Here is a 15,023-nt window from a genome sequence, read left to right on the forward strand (position 1 = left end):
TATTCAATTTTGTAGAATTTATTTACAAACATAAGAATTCTTCTCAAACTATAAATTTATGAGAATAAGCATAATATTGTGTTTAAACTCAATCATTAATTAATCAATAAAAACATTTTAAAAAACTCAAAATAAAAAATGAAATTTTTTTATCTAGAAAAATCTTTGTCCATTAAGAAACTGAACTTCAACCGCTCCATCATTTTTTGTTTTCGTGTTCTGAACCCGTCTTCAATTATTTGTGCACATGGAAACATTTAAAGTATTACAAAAATTCACAAAATTCTTAACAATCTGGAAGTTAGTAAGAGATTTCTTTTTGATCAAGCGTGATTACGAATTGTAGCTCAATTTCTTGAAGGAACATTCAAAGGAATAAATGACAGTTGAGCCTGCAACAAACGTGTGAACCATTATTTCATTCCATAAAATTTAGAAAAAAAAGAAAATTACTTTAACGTATCTGAAAATAACTGTATATTGATAAAAAATTAATTATGAAAAATAGAATTTGATATTCGTATGACATAGTTGAAATACAAGAAAATATTTTTAAGTGATTTTGAAGTAACACTTTTTCCAATATTTCTTGTCTAGTTTGGAAAAATGCCAAAAGGTGTGAACGTAACGAGAGAAGAAGCCATTCGGGTAGTCGAAAAGTATATTGAATACTTTAAGACAGGAACAATCCCAGCATCAGATTCTGATGTGTGGCGGAAGATAAGCGAGGATATAAACTACAAGTGGTCTCCGGTCAGTGCATATATTACAATGCGTGATAATAGGCGAGCCATTTTGTCAACTGCACGGGCGAATAAAGGGATCATCATTGAGCAGGAGAAAAATAATGACCTTGGTACTGACAATCGAGTAAATACCTCTGTGCCATTGGAAACTTGGTTTCATTTACTTCTGGACGAAAAAATGTGGGATCAAGTGAGGCCGAAAAGTATAGTTGTTGGTCGTCGAAAACTGGAACAATATGAAGTTGCCTATCCGACTGAATGGACAGATGCGATTTTTCATGCATTTTTTGAAAAGTATCATTTTCCCTGCGTCTATGTTCTGGTGAAAGCGAAAGTATATACCTCACCAGGTAGCAAGTATTATATAGAGATGCATGCTAAATGTAAAAGCCAAAAATGTTCAAATACTTTCTTGGGGTTTGTCGAATGTTCTGATAAAACTAATACCGTTAAGATAAAAACACAGTCCACATGCCTCGATAGCCACGAAGTCATGCAGCATCCGGCTCGAAGTACCAATGGACAGCACGTTGAGGATAAAACCGTGACAAAACGAACGACTCGTCAAAAAAATAACGCAGAAAAAGAACACGATCTTGGACAGAAACAAAAAAAGGATGAAGGCAAACAAGCTGATGTTGAATTCGCAGAGAATATGAGGATCAACCGAAGTCAAATGGATGGGAGGCTTCACGACGATTCTATACAAGAAATCGGATCGATTCCTTTCCGAGTATTTTACACGACACCTCATCAAATGCAGGTCTTCAACAAATATTGTCAACAAGAACATTCAGTGGTTAAGATCGATATGAGAAAAGACTTAGTAAGAAAAATCAATCGAGGGAACAACTTAGAATCCGGAGAGATATTTTTAATATCAATGATTATTAATTCGAATGGAAAAACTTTTCTGGCTTACCAAATGATATCCGAAGGCGTGGATTTTCCATTGATCGAGTACTGGTTAAGGTCATGGCTTCAAAAAGGTGCCCACAAACCGAAGGAGGCGGTTTCCTCTTACTGCAGAGTTTTCTTAGCTGCGATGTGCCTTGTGTTCAACGGTTTTTCATTGGAACATTACATCGGCAGTCAATTCGCTTTGGTTTCCAATGCAGGGTTGGACCATGAGAGACAAATGGCTATGCCCAAAACATTTATTCGCGTGGATCCCAAGAACCTTCTACAGGTCGTGAGCCAGTGGAGATGCTTTGGAAACGCCTGCCATCCATACGTACGAGGGTTTTACGTTCGATGCGTGGATCTGTTGATGCGTGCTGAAACCTTTGACGAGTTCACAGAGCTCCTCTTCTTCACTATAGTCGTGGCTGTGAGCTTATTCGAAGATTATTTATTGGAAACGGAACAATTTACTCCGAGAATGATACGCAAGAAATTGCATGCTCTTATCGCTGCTCAGAATAACGTCGAAGTAGCCGATTACGACGAAGAAAACGACTTCGAACAGGAACAACCTGTTTTGGAAAATTCTCTCATCTACAAGGGTGAACTGGCAGCTATCACCTTGTGGGTGGACGAGATTGTTAAGAAGGCAAAATCGTTATCAAGTCGTGGTTCTGAGGTAAATGCATTTTATTTGCCGAAATTCGCAGATCAGTTGGTCACGTTAGCTCTCGATTTTTCTCTGTGGACCTCGTTCACTCCAGTGATTCAAGATACTCCTCCGTGGAATATCGAAGAGTACTTCAAAAATTGGAAACCTCGTATTTTGGAAAAAGTACCATTTGCCAAACGGTTCCCAGTCCAGGCAGATCACTTTGTAATAGCGCACCTTCTAGAAATCACAGAAGCTGCGAAAACTTTTGATGGAGTGCATACTGATTCTCAAATTGAACAGATCAGTGCGGATGGAACTCAAAAATCCAGGGGCTCCGATAGCAATGAAGAAGTTTCTCTGCTCCCTGACGACACCAGTTTTCTTACAGAATATTTGTATGATTTTTTGGAAAGCAATTCAACTACTTCTGGAAGTGATGTTACCGCTGTGGTACAAAATTCGGATGAGCCCGCGCGTCAATCTAGTGCGAATTCCCCAGGAAAATCTATCAATAGCAACGTTCTTCTGTCACAAACACTAGAAATGGCCAAAAGTCGATATGGTCGCCAAAGCAACGATTCTTCATTGGGTCTCAAAAGGAAGCGGAAAATTGACAGTTAGTAAAACAATGCATTTTGCAAGTAGTCACGCTTCTTGCATCTCAAAGAAGTTCGTCTGGTCCTTCTTCGAGAAGAATTAATTGGATGAACGTTTTTTGGATGTTTTTTTTTTAGCAATTATAGAAATTTCTTTCAAAAATGTCAATGCTCGCAGATTCCATGATCGTAGATGGGAAAATCGCAGAAACATATAAAAAACCGTCGGAACAATAACGAAATTCCTTGCAAGCAACTTCTGTGAGGCAGATCTCTTCCGGACCAACCCAACTAAGGAAATCTCAACGAATAAGCAACCGACCATCCCCAATGCTGCTAAAACTTTTCTCTACGCATAAACAACCGCGATGAGAAAAATTTCTATCAAAAATCAAACTACCCGGTCGATCTTTACCGGTCCAAATTAAACCAAGATCAGATCTCAATTAACCAACGATGCAGAACCAACGGAATACTAAGAGTTGGTTGGCCCGTTTGGGCATGGTGAATTTTGATTTTTGGTAGAATTTTCTTCTCATGAGAGTGTTCGCTGGCAGCGATTGACCCTGATAAAGGAATCTGATCGAGTTGATTGCTTCGTTGAGATTTCTCTGATTGGGAATGATTTAGTAGAGATTTGCCTGACAGAAGTTGTTTCTATACTTCCAATTTCGCAACAGTACTTGTCCCTCGTAATTTTTTTTTTCACTTTAGCGAGTGTTTATGCCATTAACAAAATATTTTTGACAAAACAAATTGTTTTCTCTTTTTTCAAACGGAGTTATTACATTCTTGAGCTCAATTCATTGATTGTCAGCAATTTCAAGAGCTTATCAGACTCAAAATTTGAGAAAAGCCATCGCTTTAATGAAGGCCTTAGTCTGATCACTAGTGGAATACTAAAAAATTATCATGTGTTTTTGTTGCAGGCAGAAACTAATACTCCATAGAGAAAATGGCACCGGAACGACCAATCAGAAATAAAAAAACCTGAAAGAAAGATACAATCGAAAACGACAATGTGGAGCAATTCATCGAAAGAAAACCTTCATTCTTGTAAATATGGGAATAATATTTATCTTCTTTTTGTATTGAAAAAGCCTTTGATAAAAAATCATTATTTTTAATGTTAATTTATGTTTATAAGTATGTCAAATAGTTTTGGAAGAAGCAAATGCTTGAAATCAATAGTTGGTTACTATCCACGATGGATATATTTTATTCAAAATTACCCTATAAATTTATGAAAATACTGGTTCGTTATACTTTTTTCAAAAACGTTCTCACACTGCATCCTCATATTTTTTTAAAGATAGTAATTTTAATTTTGTTTTCCTGTTGTTCATAAATAGAATAGTCGAATTAAATTCGCACGTCGAGTCATGTGATTTAAGGGAACATTACGAGCAATATGAACTTTAAGTGCATTCGATTACAAACTAAATAAATTGGTTTTCAAGTACAAATAGATATTCTTTCTTCAATCGTACATCAAATTGTTGTATGATAAAAAACAAAATTAAGAAAAAAAATATTTCAAAAAAACATGAAAGCATAACCAATGTTAAAGACTGATACGTAAGCTTAGAATTTGTTATGAAGAACATATTTTGTAAATCTATCTACAAAGTGAATAAAATAATTTTATTAAAAAATTGCGATGTTTTTTCCTTCAACGGAGGGGTATAAAATTGTATTGCTAAAGAAAAATAAGGAATAAAAATTTCGTTAATTATAATGACAATCATTTTTATTAAGAAAAAATGTCCCAAGAGCAATTTTATTATAAGAAATGCTTAATAACATTCAATGATCATTCATTTTATAAAATAATTCAATTTTTCACGTGCTGGTGACAGACAAAGCATTTGCCATAAACAATTGTAAAATAAAATTAATAAGTGAAGGGACGATTGAAATTATTTTTTGCAATTTTGAAAACTGTGTTATCCTTATGGGAAAGATCGAATAAAACACAAATGAAGATATTTCGACTTGGTCGAACCTCGATGTAGCCTCCAACCTGTCCTCTGAATTCCCGCATCGGACAGTGAGTAAATGGCAATAATTTTAGTTCATTTTTCTAGAACGAAAATTAATAGCAGATATTTAAAAAAAATAATGGTGCAAAAATATCAGAAATCGCTGCGCATGCGTGGTGGGATAAAAGAAGCTTGCTGTTTTACCATGAAAGTTTCATATTTCGGACCCCAACGAATTCCCGCTTCCCGCGATTTTTTCCAGTTTGATTCGTAACTCGTAACGTAAATTCCAAGAGCAAGTATCTCACGCAGTTCGAAATCTAGACAACAAAAAAACTTAGAAGTGGTTCGAACATTCTGAAAAATATACGTTTAGTAAGTTTTATCCACACGATAACTGCACATCTCATTTTTTTTTTAATACGAAAGAAGCTACTAATTTTATTATATGAATCTGAACCATTGTTGTTACCGAAACCGTTGTGCATGTACCGTAAACGAAGACTTTACTGTATTTCAGCACCTCACAAAGTGGATTTTTGTTGTCATCACGCGATCGAATCTATCAACGGGAAAATAAAGATCGAGTATAAAGAAGAAATCAGCGAATCTACATTTTCCAGCAGGTAATATATAAAATAAATTCAAATTGTACTGAATATTCATTTGCACATCTTTGTGTACCACAAAGTTTCGATTACTGGATACGAAAATCAATTTTGTTCATCTTCGTATGTGTCGTATATGTAGTGATAATACATTCGTATTATCACTACAAAAATACTATTTAACGTATTTTTTTGAATAGGTTATAATATGAAATAAGAATGACGACTTCGATCGAAACTTTGTATGCCCTTTGTGTATACTTTGTAAATATCCAAATTGTCGTGAATTCTTTGAGGAAAGTTAATTGAGAATTAACGTGCGCATCGTGAATCAAAATATTGATATTTCTATTATTTTATAATCAGTAGCTGGACTGCGCAAAGAATTTTTTTCGAGATTTATGTATATTGTTCTGTCCAATTGAATTTTGTAGATAAAATGGAATCAAAACAGGTGACATACAATACATTAGGGCCAGGATTGTTGCACACAGCAACAATACAGCTCGATAGACAATATGTGACGCAATTTCAGTGGACATTAAACGATTGGACATTGCTTCATGGGACTTACTCACGAGGAATCACGTCCGAGCCTTTTGTACTCGATGGTACATATCAGTACACCTGTCGATTATTTTTCAACCCAAAAGACTCAGATAATTCTTTTGCTATGATATTTTCGGATACCGAATGCATCCTCGCAATGAAAGTCATAATTTATGTGAATGATAAGATACAATTTCAATGTTCGTACATGCAACCAGTTCCAAAAATACTTCGTTCTTCAGGGGTTAATATGCCACTCGAAGTACCTAATTTGAACGAGCTTTTAAAAAGCGATTCTCTTTATCGAGATGACAAATCGTTTAAAATTGATGTTTGGTTTTTTATCACAAAAAATAAAGAACCTTTGACACAACCATATAAAAGACAGCGCACGAGCATTGATAAAAGTATGAGAACGATGTTGGACCACAAAAAATTTTGTGATATTACTTTTGTATTCAGTGATAGAACAATATCTGCCCACAGAGCTGTCCTTGCCGCTCAGAGCAAGGTTTTCGAAGCTATGTTTGCGAGTGCGGTGATTGAAAAAGATACAAGCAGAGTCAAAATTGTTGACATAACAGCCGAAGTCTTCGAGGAATTTCTAAAATACATTTATACCGGAGAGACTAATGATTTGGAAAATGTAGTTGAAGATATGGTGATGGTGGCAGACAAGTATCAGGTTTTCGAATTAAAAGAACTGTGTGAAAATCACATGTTGAAAAATATTGCTGCGCACAATACTGTCAAGTATCTCATCATTGCGGATAAATTCTGTTGCACCGCGCTGAAAAAGAAAGCTCTTGAAATTCTCGAAACTAGAACTGACGCATGGAGGCAAGGAATTACAAATGAAAGTCTCGAGATGCTTACTTGCTTAAAAGAGGTGTTAGCGATCAATCCCCAGTAAAGGCAAATTTCATTACTGAAAATACTCTGATTGTTTTCCATTTTTTTATTTTTTATTTCATTAACGCTGTCGAAACAAATAATCATCTTTTATGCCAAATTAATACATATTGAGTTATTCAATAGCGACGGCACATGTGCGCAGTAATTTTAATTGATATAATTGCTGTATCGACAGATTATATTCTTATTTTGTGTTGGAAAGTCTGCGCATAATGAGCTAAGAATTCTAACCGTTTTAGTTTCAACTTGAGGCGTTAATTTCGATACAAATTTTCCATTTACGTACAGGAATTAATAGATATTCTAATAATAATTTCGTTTCAATGTGAGAAAACTTTTATGGCTGGGTATTTTAAACTTTAAATTTACTCTTACATAGTTTTGAATTATGTTCTACGCTACTTTTGTAAAATGCTTTCTCATTCGAATAAGTTATTCAGATAAGAATACATCATAAGCAATGCAAGTTTTTTTTTCATATCTTGTTGTTTATTATTGAGTAAATAAAATGGCGCCAGGCTGAACATACCAATGTTTTCTTGCTTATATTCGTGTGGACCAATTAGTGTGCCTATTCATAAAAACATCTAGAATTTGTCATAAAAACATCTAGAATACCATGCGAGATTCAGATAAACCGTGAACAGAAAAGTACACACGTATTTTACTGAATATATGGTTCACCATAACAGGTTTGGTGGGTTTGTTCAACGGAACAAAACTGCCTCTCGAGTCCTCATTCATGTCCTCTGACCCCAGAGCTCTGGGCCCATTCGAGAGTCTCTTCTTTTATGAGAATCACCCCTTCGGTCTTTCTCAAGAGCTTTCCGAAGCTCCTGGATCTATGAGTTATTATCCCAGCCAAGTAAACCTCGCCAAAAAAATCTCCATCCAAAATATTCTTGCAGGTAAAGATATGCCATGTCCAGAATATCCCTGCCTACAAATATCCTCAATGAAAGCAGCTCAGGAATATCAAAAAAATTGTAGAACTTTTTCAGGTATGAAATAGTAGTTTTCAGAATTTTTGACAGATCCAGGACCATCCGGAATTAAAAAAAAGTAAAATTCTAAATTGTTTGGGTTCCTATAGAAATACATAAAACTGAAATCATGGAATTGACTGGGACATTATTGAAAATAGGGACATTTTCGGTTGGGATATTCAAGTTGAGTTTTTTTGTGGGATATTTTAGCAGAAATTATTCAGAGCAATCGGTTTTCCTAAAAAAAAATCCTTAAGAATCCTGTACCCAGAGAGATATACAAAGAATAAGAAGCACGATTATTTGTTCGTTAGGTGATCGTCGACTTTTCTAAGAAATGTCGAAAAAATATTCGAAAAATAAAAATTCAAAGAAATAAAATAATTTTTACAATTACATTTATGCTCATCAACGAATTAAATTTTTCACTCCCATTTGAATGTTGAATAAACAGGTGCCTGATGCAACAAGCTGCAATCCCTAAAAACACCCCCGATGGAATGAGTGGACTCCAGGGCGAATATCGAAGAGTTGATTTCGATGAAATTGGAAAACCACCGCCATTGTAATAACCGCATAAGAAAAAGGCTGAGAAGAAGAAGCAAGGAAATATAGCAACTCCGTCTGTAAATTTCGGTGACGACGATTCCAACTTCAACAACATGGAGTACAACTTCGACGAAATCGACAACTTCTTGGACTACGACAATGATAACAATTTCGACGAAATCGACAACTTCTTGGACTACGACAATGATAACAATTTCGACGACATCGACAACTACTTAGACGACGTCGATGACAACGACTTCGACGAAATCGACAACTACTTAGACGACGACGATGACAACAACTTCGACGAAATCGACAACTACTTAGACGACGACAATGACAACAACTTCGACGACGTCGACAACTACTTAGACTGCGACGACTACAACGACGTCGACAACTACTTAGACTGCGACGACTACAACGACGTCGACAACTACTTAGACGACTACCACTACGGCGACGGCGACGACGACGACGACGACGACAGCGACTACGACTATTATTAATTTCATTTTTTTTTCGTCCTGCCTTGCCAATGAACGTCATTGCAAAAGGGCCAGCACGTACTATACTGGTACAACAAACGAAGGGGTAGATTAATATAATAATGAATAAGGGAAGGTAATTTAATCAGGAAGCTAAATTTTAGGTACGATGAAATAATGGTACGTCTACTGACAAAGGATTTTCAATAGTACGTTAAATGGCGTAAAAGTGTTATTTTCACGAGTCAAAATGTGTCGTACAACACTGAAATTGAGCGCAATGTAAAGTACGACGGATAAATATTTTTAAGAAGTCGTAAACGCGTACACTATGGATGAATCTACGTCGACATTATTTAAATAGTTTAGTTTTATGGAATGTTTGAGATCAGAATTCGTCGTAGCATCGACTTTTGCAGATATGCTTGTTGCTGAACTTTGTTTTTTTTTACTACTATCGTTAAACTCCTAGCAAATCCTTTTGATTTTTTTTTTCAAATGTAATAAATGTACTCGAAAAGCACAACTTTTCGTTTTGTAACGACAGAACATGAAAAAAAAACTTTATTGTGCGTTGTCTACATTTATAAAAACACGTGTAATAGTTATAAAGGTCATGAAATTTTTCTGTACTAGCAGAATGAGGATTTGAAATGAGCTTACGAAATAAACAATGAAAAATACTGAGAAAAATGAAAAAAAAAAAAAAAACAAAATTAGGTAAAGAATCGATAATTTATCATTACCGACACTCCATAATAAAATTTTTTACAATAGAAGTTCATAGATAATAGAAATTTTTAACTGAAAAAACATGGATGGAATTATAAATTTAAACAGCAATTCGAAAGAGGTTGAAAAATAATGAAATGCTAAGTAAACGAAAGTATCGAAAACTTTTTCATAAATAGAGTTTTGCATAATTCGTTAATTTTTAATGACTACGAATGAGCGAACAAAAATGTTCAAGTATGCGGAAAATCATTCGAATGAAGGAGAATCGTTCAAAAATGAAACTATCAGGTCAATCTCTACCGAATGGAATTTGAATCAGTCCAACTCATTTAGGTAAAGTACTAAAAATTATCAAATTTATCTGTGCATTATTTTAACTATTAAAACATGCTAACGCTATCGTATTTTCTTATCGACCAGTAATTATAGTTTGTTGCATAAATTAATTCAATGATCGCCCAAATTAGCCACGTTCCTAGGATTCTTTTTAAATACCAATGAATAAAAAATGAAAAATATTTACGAGTATGAATATTTGAAATTTCGCGGAATTTTTGTGAAGAATCTGCGCACTCTAGCGGCGAATTACGTAATTGTCTGAAACAGCTACTGTCATTTCTGTTGTACGAAACCTCGTTTACCGACAAAATATCCTAACCTATAAAGAACGGGTCTGGTCGTTTGGTCGGGCACTCTAGTTGAAAAATTCATCGATATTGTGCACAAATTTCGTGTAAAAAATGGTCGATTTCAACGTACAAATCCCCGTCCTCAAAAGGTTAATAATTGATCAATTTAGAAAAATTGATAGTTTTGGGATTCCCGTTATTATGTGTTATTTTCATTGCTCACTCGCTTTTCCATTGGCCGATACGGGATCCAAGGCCAGGTGGTGGGATCGTCTTTCGTACTCCATCGAGGCTCCACCGAACGAAAAAAAGAAAGAAAGAAACTTTTATCGCTCTATTTGTAAACAGTAAGCCAGTACAACTGAACACGTCGTCGTGCATTATTGTGTTGCGGCACCGTCCTTATCTCTACGAGCCGCAAAACAGAGTCGAATTCCGTGTGAAAAGCCATACATACATTTTAGGTACGGTCGTACAGCGAATTGGTGACAGAAATCGGACCATTGTTTCTATTATATCCAAAGTTCATGCTAATCGACGACGACGCTTTCAAAAAATGGTTATTTGTGGGAATCGTATATATCGGAGAGCCGCACGTTAATTGTCAGCAGCAACGATAAAGCAATCATAGAATTCAGATTGTTGAGACGCCTGGATACATACGATCCGTAAATAGCAGGAAAGAGAGACCAGAAACAAAGGAATCGTGAACTCAACAAATTAGAGCAGGTACTGCTGTCAATAAAAATTTTCTTTTCTATTTCAACATTCCAGGGTACGTTTGTGAATGATCAAAAATCAAATGTGGATAATTTTGTTTTGTTCATATGTTTATAATCGAGTTTGGACAATTGTTTTATAACTCAGGAGAAAACTTATATTTTTGAGAAAATTATGCTGAATTATATCGAATAGAATATTGGAAGTATTAGATAATATTTTAGAAAACAATCTCAGAACTGGATGTGAGAAAATGTTTAAAAAAAAAAATAAATTCAAGAATAGTGTTTTTTTTTGGTGCTATTCATAAAAGTTGTGCTTCGTCTAATACTATCATGCAGACGATCGCTGAGTGTGAGGAAATCATACCGAGTCTATAGAAGATTCTAATCGAATCTTAAGTAGGATTATGCTGAATACCTACAAAAAAATTCTGTCACTTAGGCAAACATAATTCGTTTATGAGGTTCAGTCTATTGCTCAGTCCAGGGTCGATTCACGGGTCAATGCAGTAACGTTTTTCAGTTCAAAAAGGTAGCCGAAAACCAAATTAGTATTCGTCTCTCAGACGCTTGAAATTTTGACAGAAGTGAAAGTTACAATTTGTTGACAGAATTGAAACAACATGTAAATTTCTTTTTTTCAAAATTATCCTGTATGAGGAAAATGTGCAGAAATTTTGTAGGCTCTGAGACTGATTCACCATCTTTGAACTAACGTTCATTCTAACCTTCTAACTAATGTTAAACTAACAATAATTTAAATCATGTTGTAGAAAACATGTGAAATTATAAAATTTTAACAAATAATAAAAAATTGATGGAGAATACATGGAAGTTAACACATTTTTTTGTTTCATCACTTTTTTCAATTTCAATTTTCATTATAGATATGCTACGATCACCGGTGGTCAAAAAGCTCTCTGGGTCTACAAGTTTATCTTACCATGCAGAAATACAAGCTGGCGAACAACATGTGACAGAATTTTCATGGGCATTGCGGGATTGGAATCTTCTCTATGACAGTGTATATTCACAAGGAGTGCTATCCGATTCCTTCCCGCTCAATGGCATAAATCAATGTACTTGTCAATTGTCTTTATATCCAGGGAATTCAAAAAATCCATTGACTATTGAATTCTCGGATCCTACTCGTATTTTAGCAGTAAAAATTATTTTGAGTAATCATGTTACGCAGAAATTCGAAAATTGCTACTCACATCCAGTTGCAAAAATAATTCATCCTTCGGGTATCCACATACAACGTAAAAATCTCAAGCTGAGTGTTCTCATGTCGGATGATACTACCACGCGTTTGTTGAATACTCTACAGATTAATGCGCAGTTTACAATCAAAACATTTCCCAAAAATAGTGACTCTTTACTTCTAAAACCAATTTGTTCTAAAACAAATGTCTTAAGAAATATGGAAACCATGCTTAACAAGAAAACCTTATGCGACGTTACTTTTGTGTTCGGTTGGAAAAAATTACCTGCCCATAAAGCTGTTCTCGCAGCTCAGAGCAAAGTATTTGAAATGATGTTTCAAAGTGAAATGAAAGAAAAAGAAACTAGTACAGTTGAAATCACTGACATAAAAGCAGAAGTTTTTGAGAAATTCCTCGCATATTTGTACATTGGAGAAGTTAAGAACTTGGAAAACATGGCTGTAGAAATGATTCTGGTGGCGGATAAATATGAGGTTTATGACCTGAAGCAGTTGTGCGAAAAACACATGTTGGTCAATCTCTGTGATAAAAACGCTGTGGAGTATCTTATCATTGCGGATAAACTTTGCTGCAAAACACTTAAAACTAGAGCTATCAACTTACTTAAATGCAGTGGAACTGCATGGGTGCAAGCAATTTTGAACGAAGATCTCGAAACTTTCGTGATCTTGAGACAGATATTTTCCAACGACTGCACATAGGAGATTGGAATTTCTATCCTATAAATATCAGGACAACTTTCCTAATTTTTATAATCACCTGTTTTATTGAAATTAATAATGTCGTACATTAAATGCGTATTATGCAGTGCAAATGACAAATCGATGATAAATATGTGTAATAATTCGACTTATGGTCTGCGTACCGACGTTTTATTTTACTTTTCCACTACTTTTCACTTCTGATTTTAATTCGACTAACACACGTCGATTTCGATGAATTTTTTTCCCTATTTTATCACAACGAATAACCATATTTCATCAAACAAATTGCAACTGATTCCAATTTTTTAAGCTTTCTGGTCGATGTGTGTAATTCAGCGTATATGCGTATTGATGATTTAAACTATAATACTTGCAGAGCGTTAATAAGATGTTGAAACCCTACTTGAACGATTACTAGAAAATCCTTTCCTTCGACTCTCCCACCTTTTTTGTTATCGGTCAAACCGTGTCAAAAAATTCCAACTCTGAAAATCCGAGGTGGGTTCATGCGACTGATCCATTCTCTTGACCACTTATTTTTAATGTTGTGAAATGCAAACACAGTGGTGTACTGGAAAACCAATTTTGACTCCATTTTTTAACTAAATGTGCATGCTTCATTTTCGAATATTTCATTAAGCTAACACACTAATTATGAGTTATGTTAAGACTACCATAGTATGAGTGAATAAAATGGTTTTTAGTATGATTGATTATCTTTTGCTCCAATGGAATGTGGAACGATTGGTGTACGTCAAATTATTTAACCCAAAATGAATAAAATTTTAGGGATCTTGGGAAAACCGGCGAAAAAGTTTGATAAGTGACGCGATTAAAATACTGCCTAGTATTGTTTATTATTTGTAGTGCGAATGAAAAGAAATCCATAATTAAAATTAAAAAACCACACCTAGAATTTACGATTTTAAGGAGGGTGGATCACGAAATCAAAATAATCAGAATTTGATCATTCTTTGGCATCAAGTATACAAATACAATTTTTTTCAAATTTTTTTACCACAGTTTATCGCATAATTGACCGTAAATCAAAGTTTTTATGCACGAGATGTATAACTGTATATATGTAAAACTCTATGCTTATACACGTGAACTTTAGTGTTCAATTACTCGATAGCTATGTGGGTAGAAAAATCTAAAAAAAATTTATATTGTCTTATATATTTTTAAAGAATACATTTACCAAATTTTGTTAAGTTCTTATCATTTTGAAATTCTTAATATTTTTAACATGCTTCAGCATGGCAACATTGTATCGTCGCGATCCACCCTCCTTAAGATGATGGATCAGTCGGTAATCACAACCGTAAGTGCGAGAGCTGCAAATTTTAAAAAGGAAATTTTTCCACATCGTTCGTCTGATCGAAAAAATAAAAATGTCATCGGATTTTTGCGATCGTGCTGCGTACGATGACATTTTTATTATTTTAATCGGACGAACGATGTCAAAGAGTTTCAATTTCAAAAATTCGAGGGTGTGATTACCGACTGATCCATCATCTTAAGTTCGTTTTCTCGCGTCTTCAGCATTTGAACGATTTGAACCTACAACAACAACCCCCCACCTTTCTCCGGGAAAAGGTAAACAAATATTGGATGCGTTCCACTCAAGTTCACTTTGTTGCCTGTAGCCTGTAACGCTCGCAGCCCGAATAATACCGGCCGCGCGCCTCGGGGGTTATCTCGATCACTTCGTTGGAAATATATAACAACACAAAGTAATTTTTTTTTCGGGGTATAGGTCACAGTGAAGAAAAACGAGCCAAGAAATACGAGAGACGGATTCAATATCAGTAAAAATATTTGAGAAGGTATAAATTATTTTTATAGAAAGCTGTACTTTTCGCATTGTGGAATGATGAAACTGTACTACTATCCGATAATAAAAAACATTCTAATTTTTGCTCAAATTTCTCAAATTCAAACATTCAAGTGACGCTTACTTCTAAAGATTTGGAATATTCATTTAATAATTAAATAGCATACATAATTAATTAAAAATTACGAAT

General features: G+C 34.7%; 3 protein-coding genes across 4 annotated transcripts; 2 read left to right on the forward strand and 1 right to left on the reverse strand.

The window, feature by feature from the left end:
* Window positions 1–4,754: 4,754 nt before the first annotated feature.
* LOC122417988 (uncharacterized) lies at window positions 4,755–10,691 on the reverse strand. 2 transcript variants are annotated; one of them, XM_043431950.1, is made up of 4 exons: window positions 10,568–10,691; window positions 5,375–5,444; window positions 5,087–5,202; window positions 4,755–4,983 (listed from the first exon to the last, which is right to left on the reverse strand). In XM_043431950.1, the coding sequence occupies exons 1-4, from the start codon at window positions 10,577–10,579 to the stop codon at window positions 4,795–4,797; spliced, it is 387 nt and encodes a 128-aa protein (XP_043287885.1). In that variant the 5' UTR covers window positions 10,580–10,691; the 3' UTR covers window positions 4,755–4,794. The 2 variants fall into 2 exon arrangements, with proteins under 2 accessions (XP_043287885.1, XP_043287886.1); XM_043431951.1 differs by having other exon boundaries at window positions 5,355–5,444.
* Window positions 5,165–9,662, forward strand: LOC122417987 (prostatic spermine-binding protein-like). The gene is made up of 3 exons (XM_043431948.1): window positions 5,165–5,257; window positions 5,403–5,508; window positions 8,395–9,662. Exon 3 carries the CDS (start codon window positions 8,603–8,605, stop codon window positions 8,999–9,001), a length of 399 nt encoding a protein of 132 aa, XP_043287883.1. The 5' UTR covers window positions 5,165–5,257; window positions 5,403–5,508; window positions 8,395–8,602; the 3' UTR covers window positions 9,002–9,662.
* Window positions 10,585–13,727, forward strand: LOC122417986 (speckle-type POZ protein-like). Its single transcript, XM_043431947.1, has 2 exons — window positions 10,585–11,073; window positions 11,954–13,727. Exon 2 carries the CDS (start codon window positions 11,956–11,958, stop codon window positions 12,991–12,993), a length of 1,038 nt encoding a protein of 345 aa, XP_043287882.1. The 5' UTR covers window positions 10,585–11,073; window positions 11,954–11,955; the 3' UTR covers window positions 12,994–13,727.
* The last annotated feature ends 1,296 nt before the right edge of the window (window positions 13,728–15,023 follow it).

Source organism: Venturia canescens, chromosome 11 (assembly GCF_019457755.1).
Source record: "Venturia canescens isolate UGA chromosome 11, ASM1945775v1, whole genome shotgun sequence".
Taxonomy (NCBI): Eukaryota; Metazoa; Arthropoda; class Insecta; order Hymenoptera; family Ichneumonidae; genus Venturia; species Venturia canescens.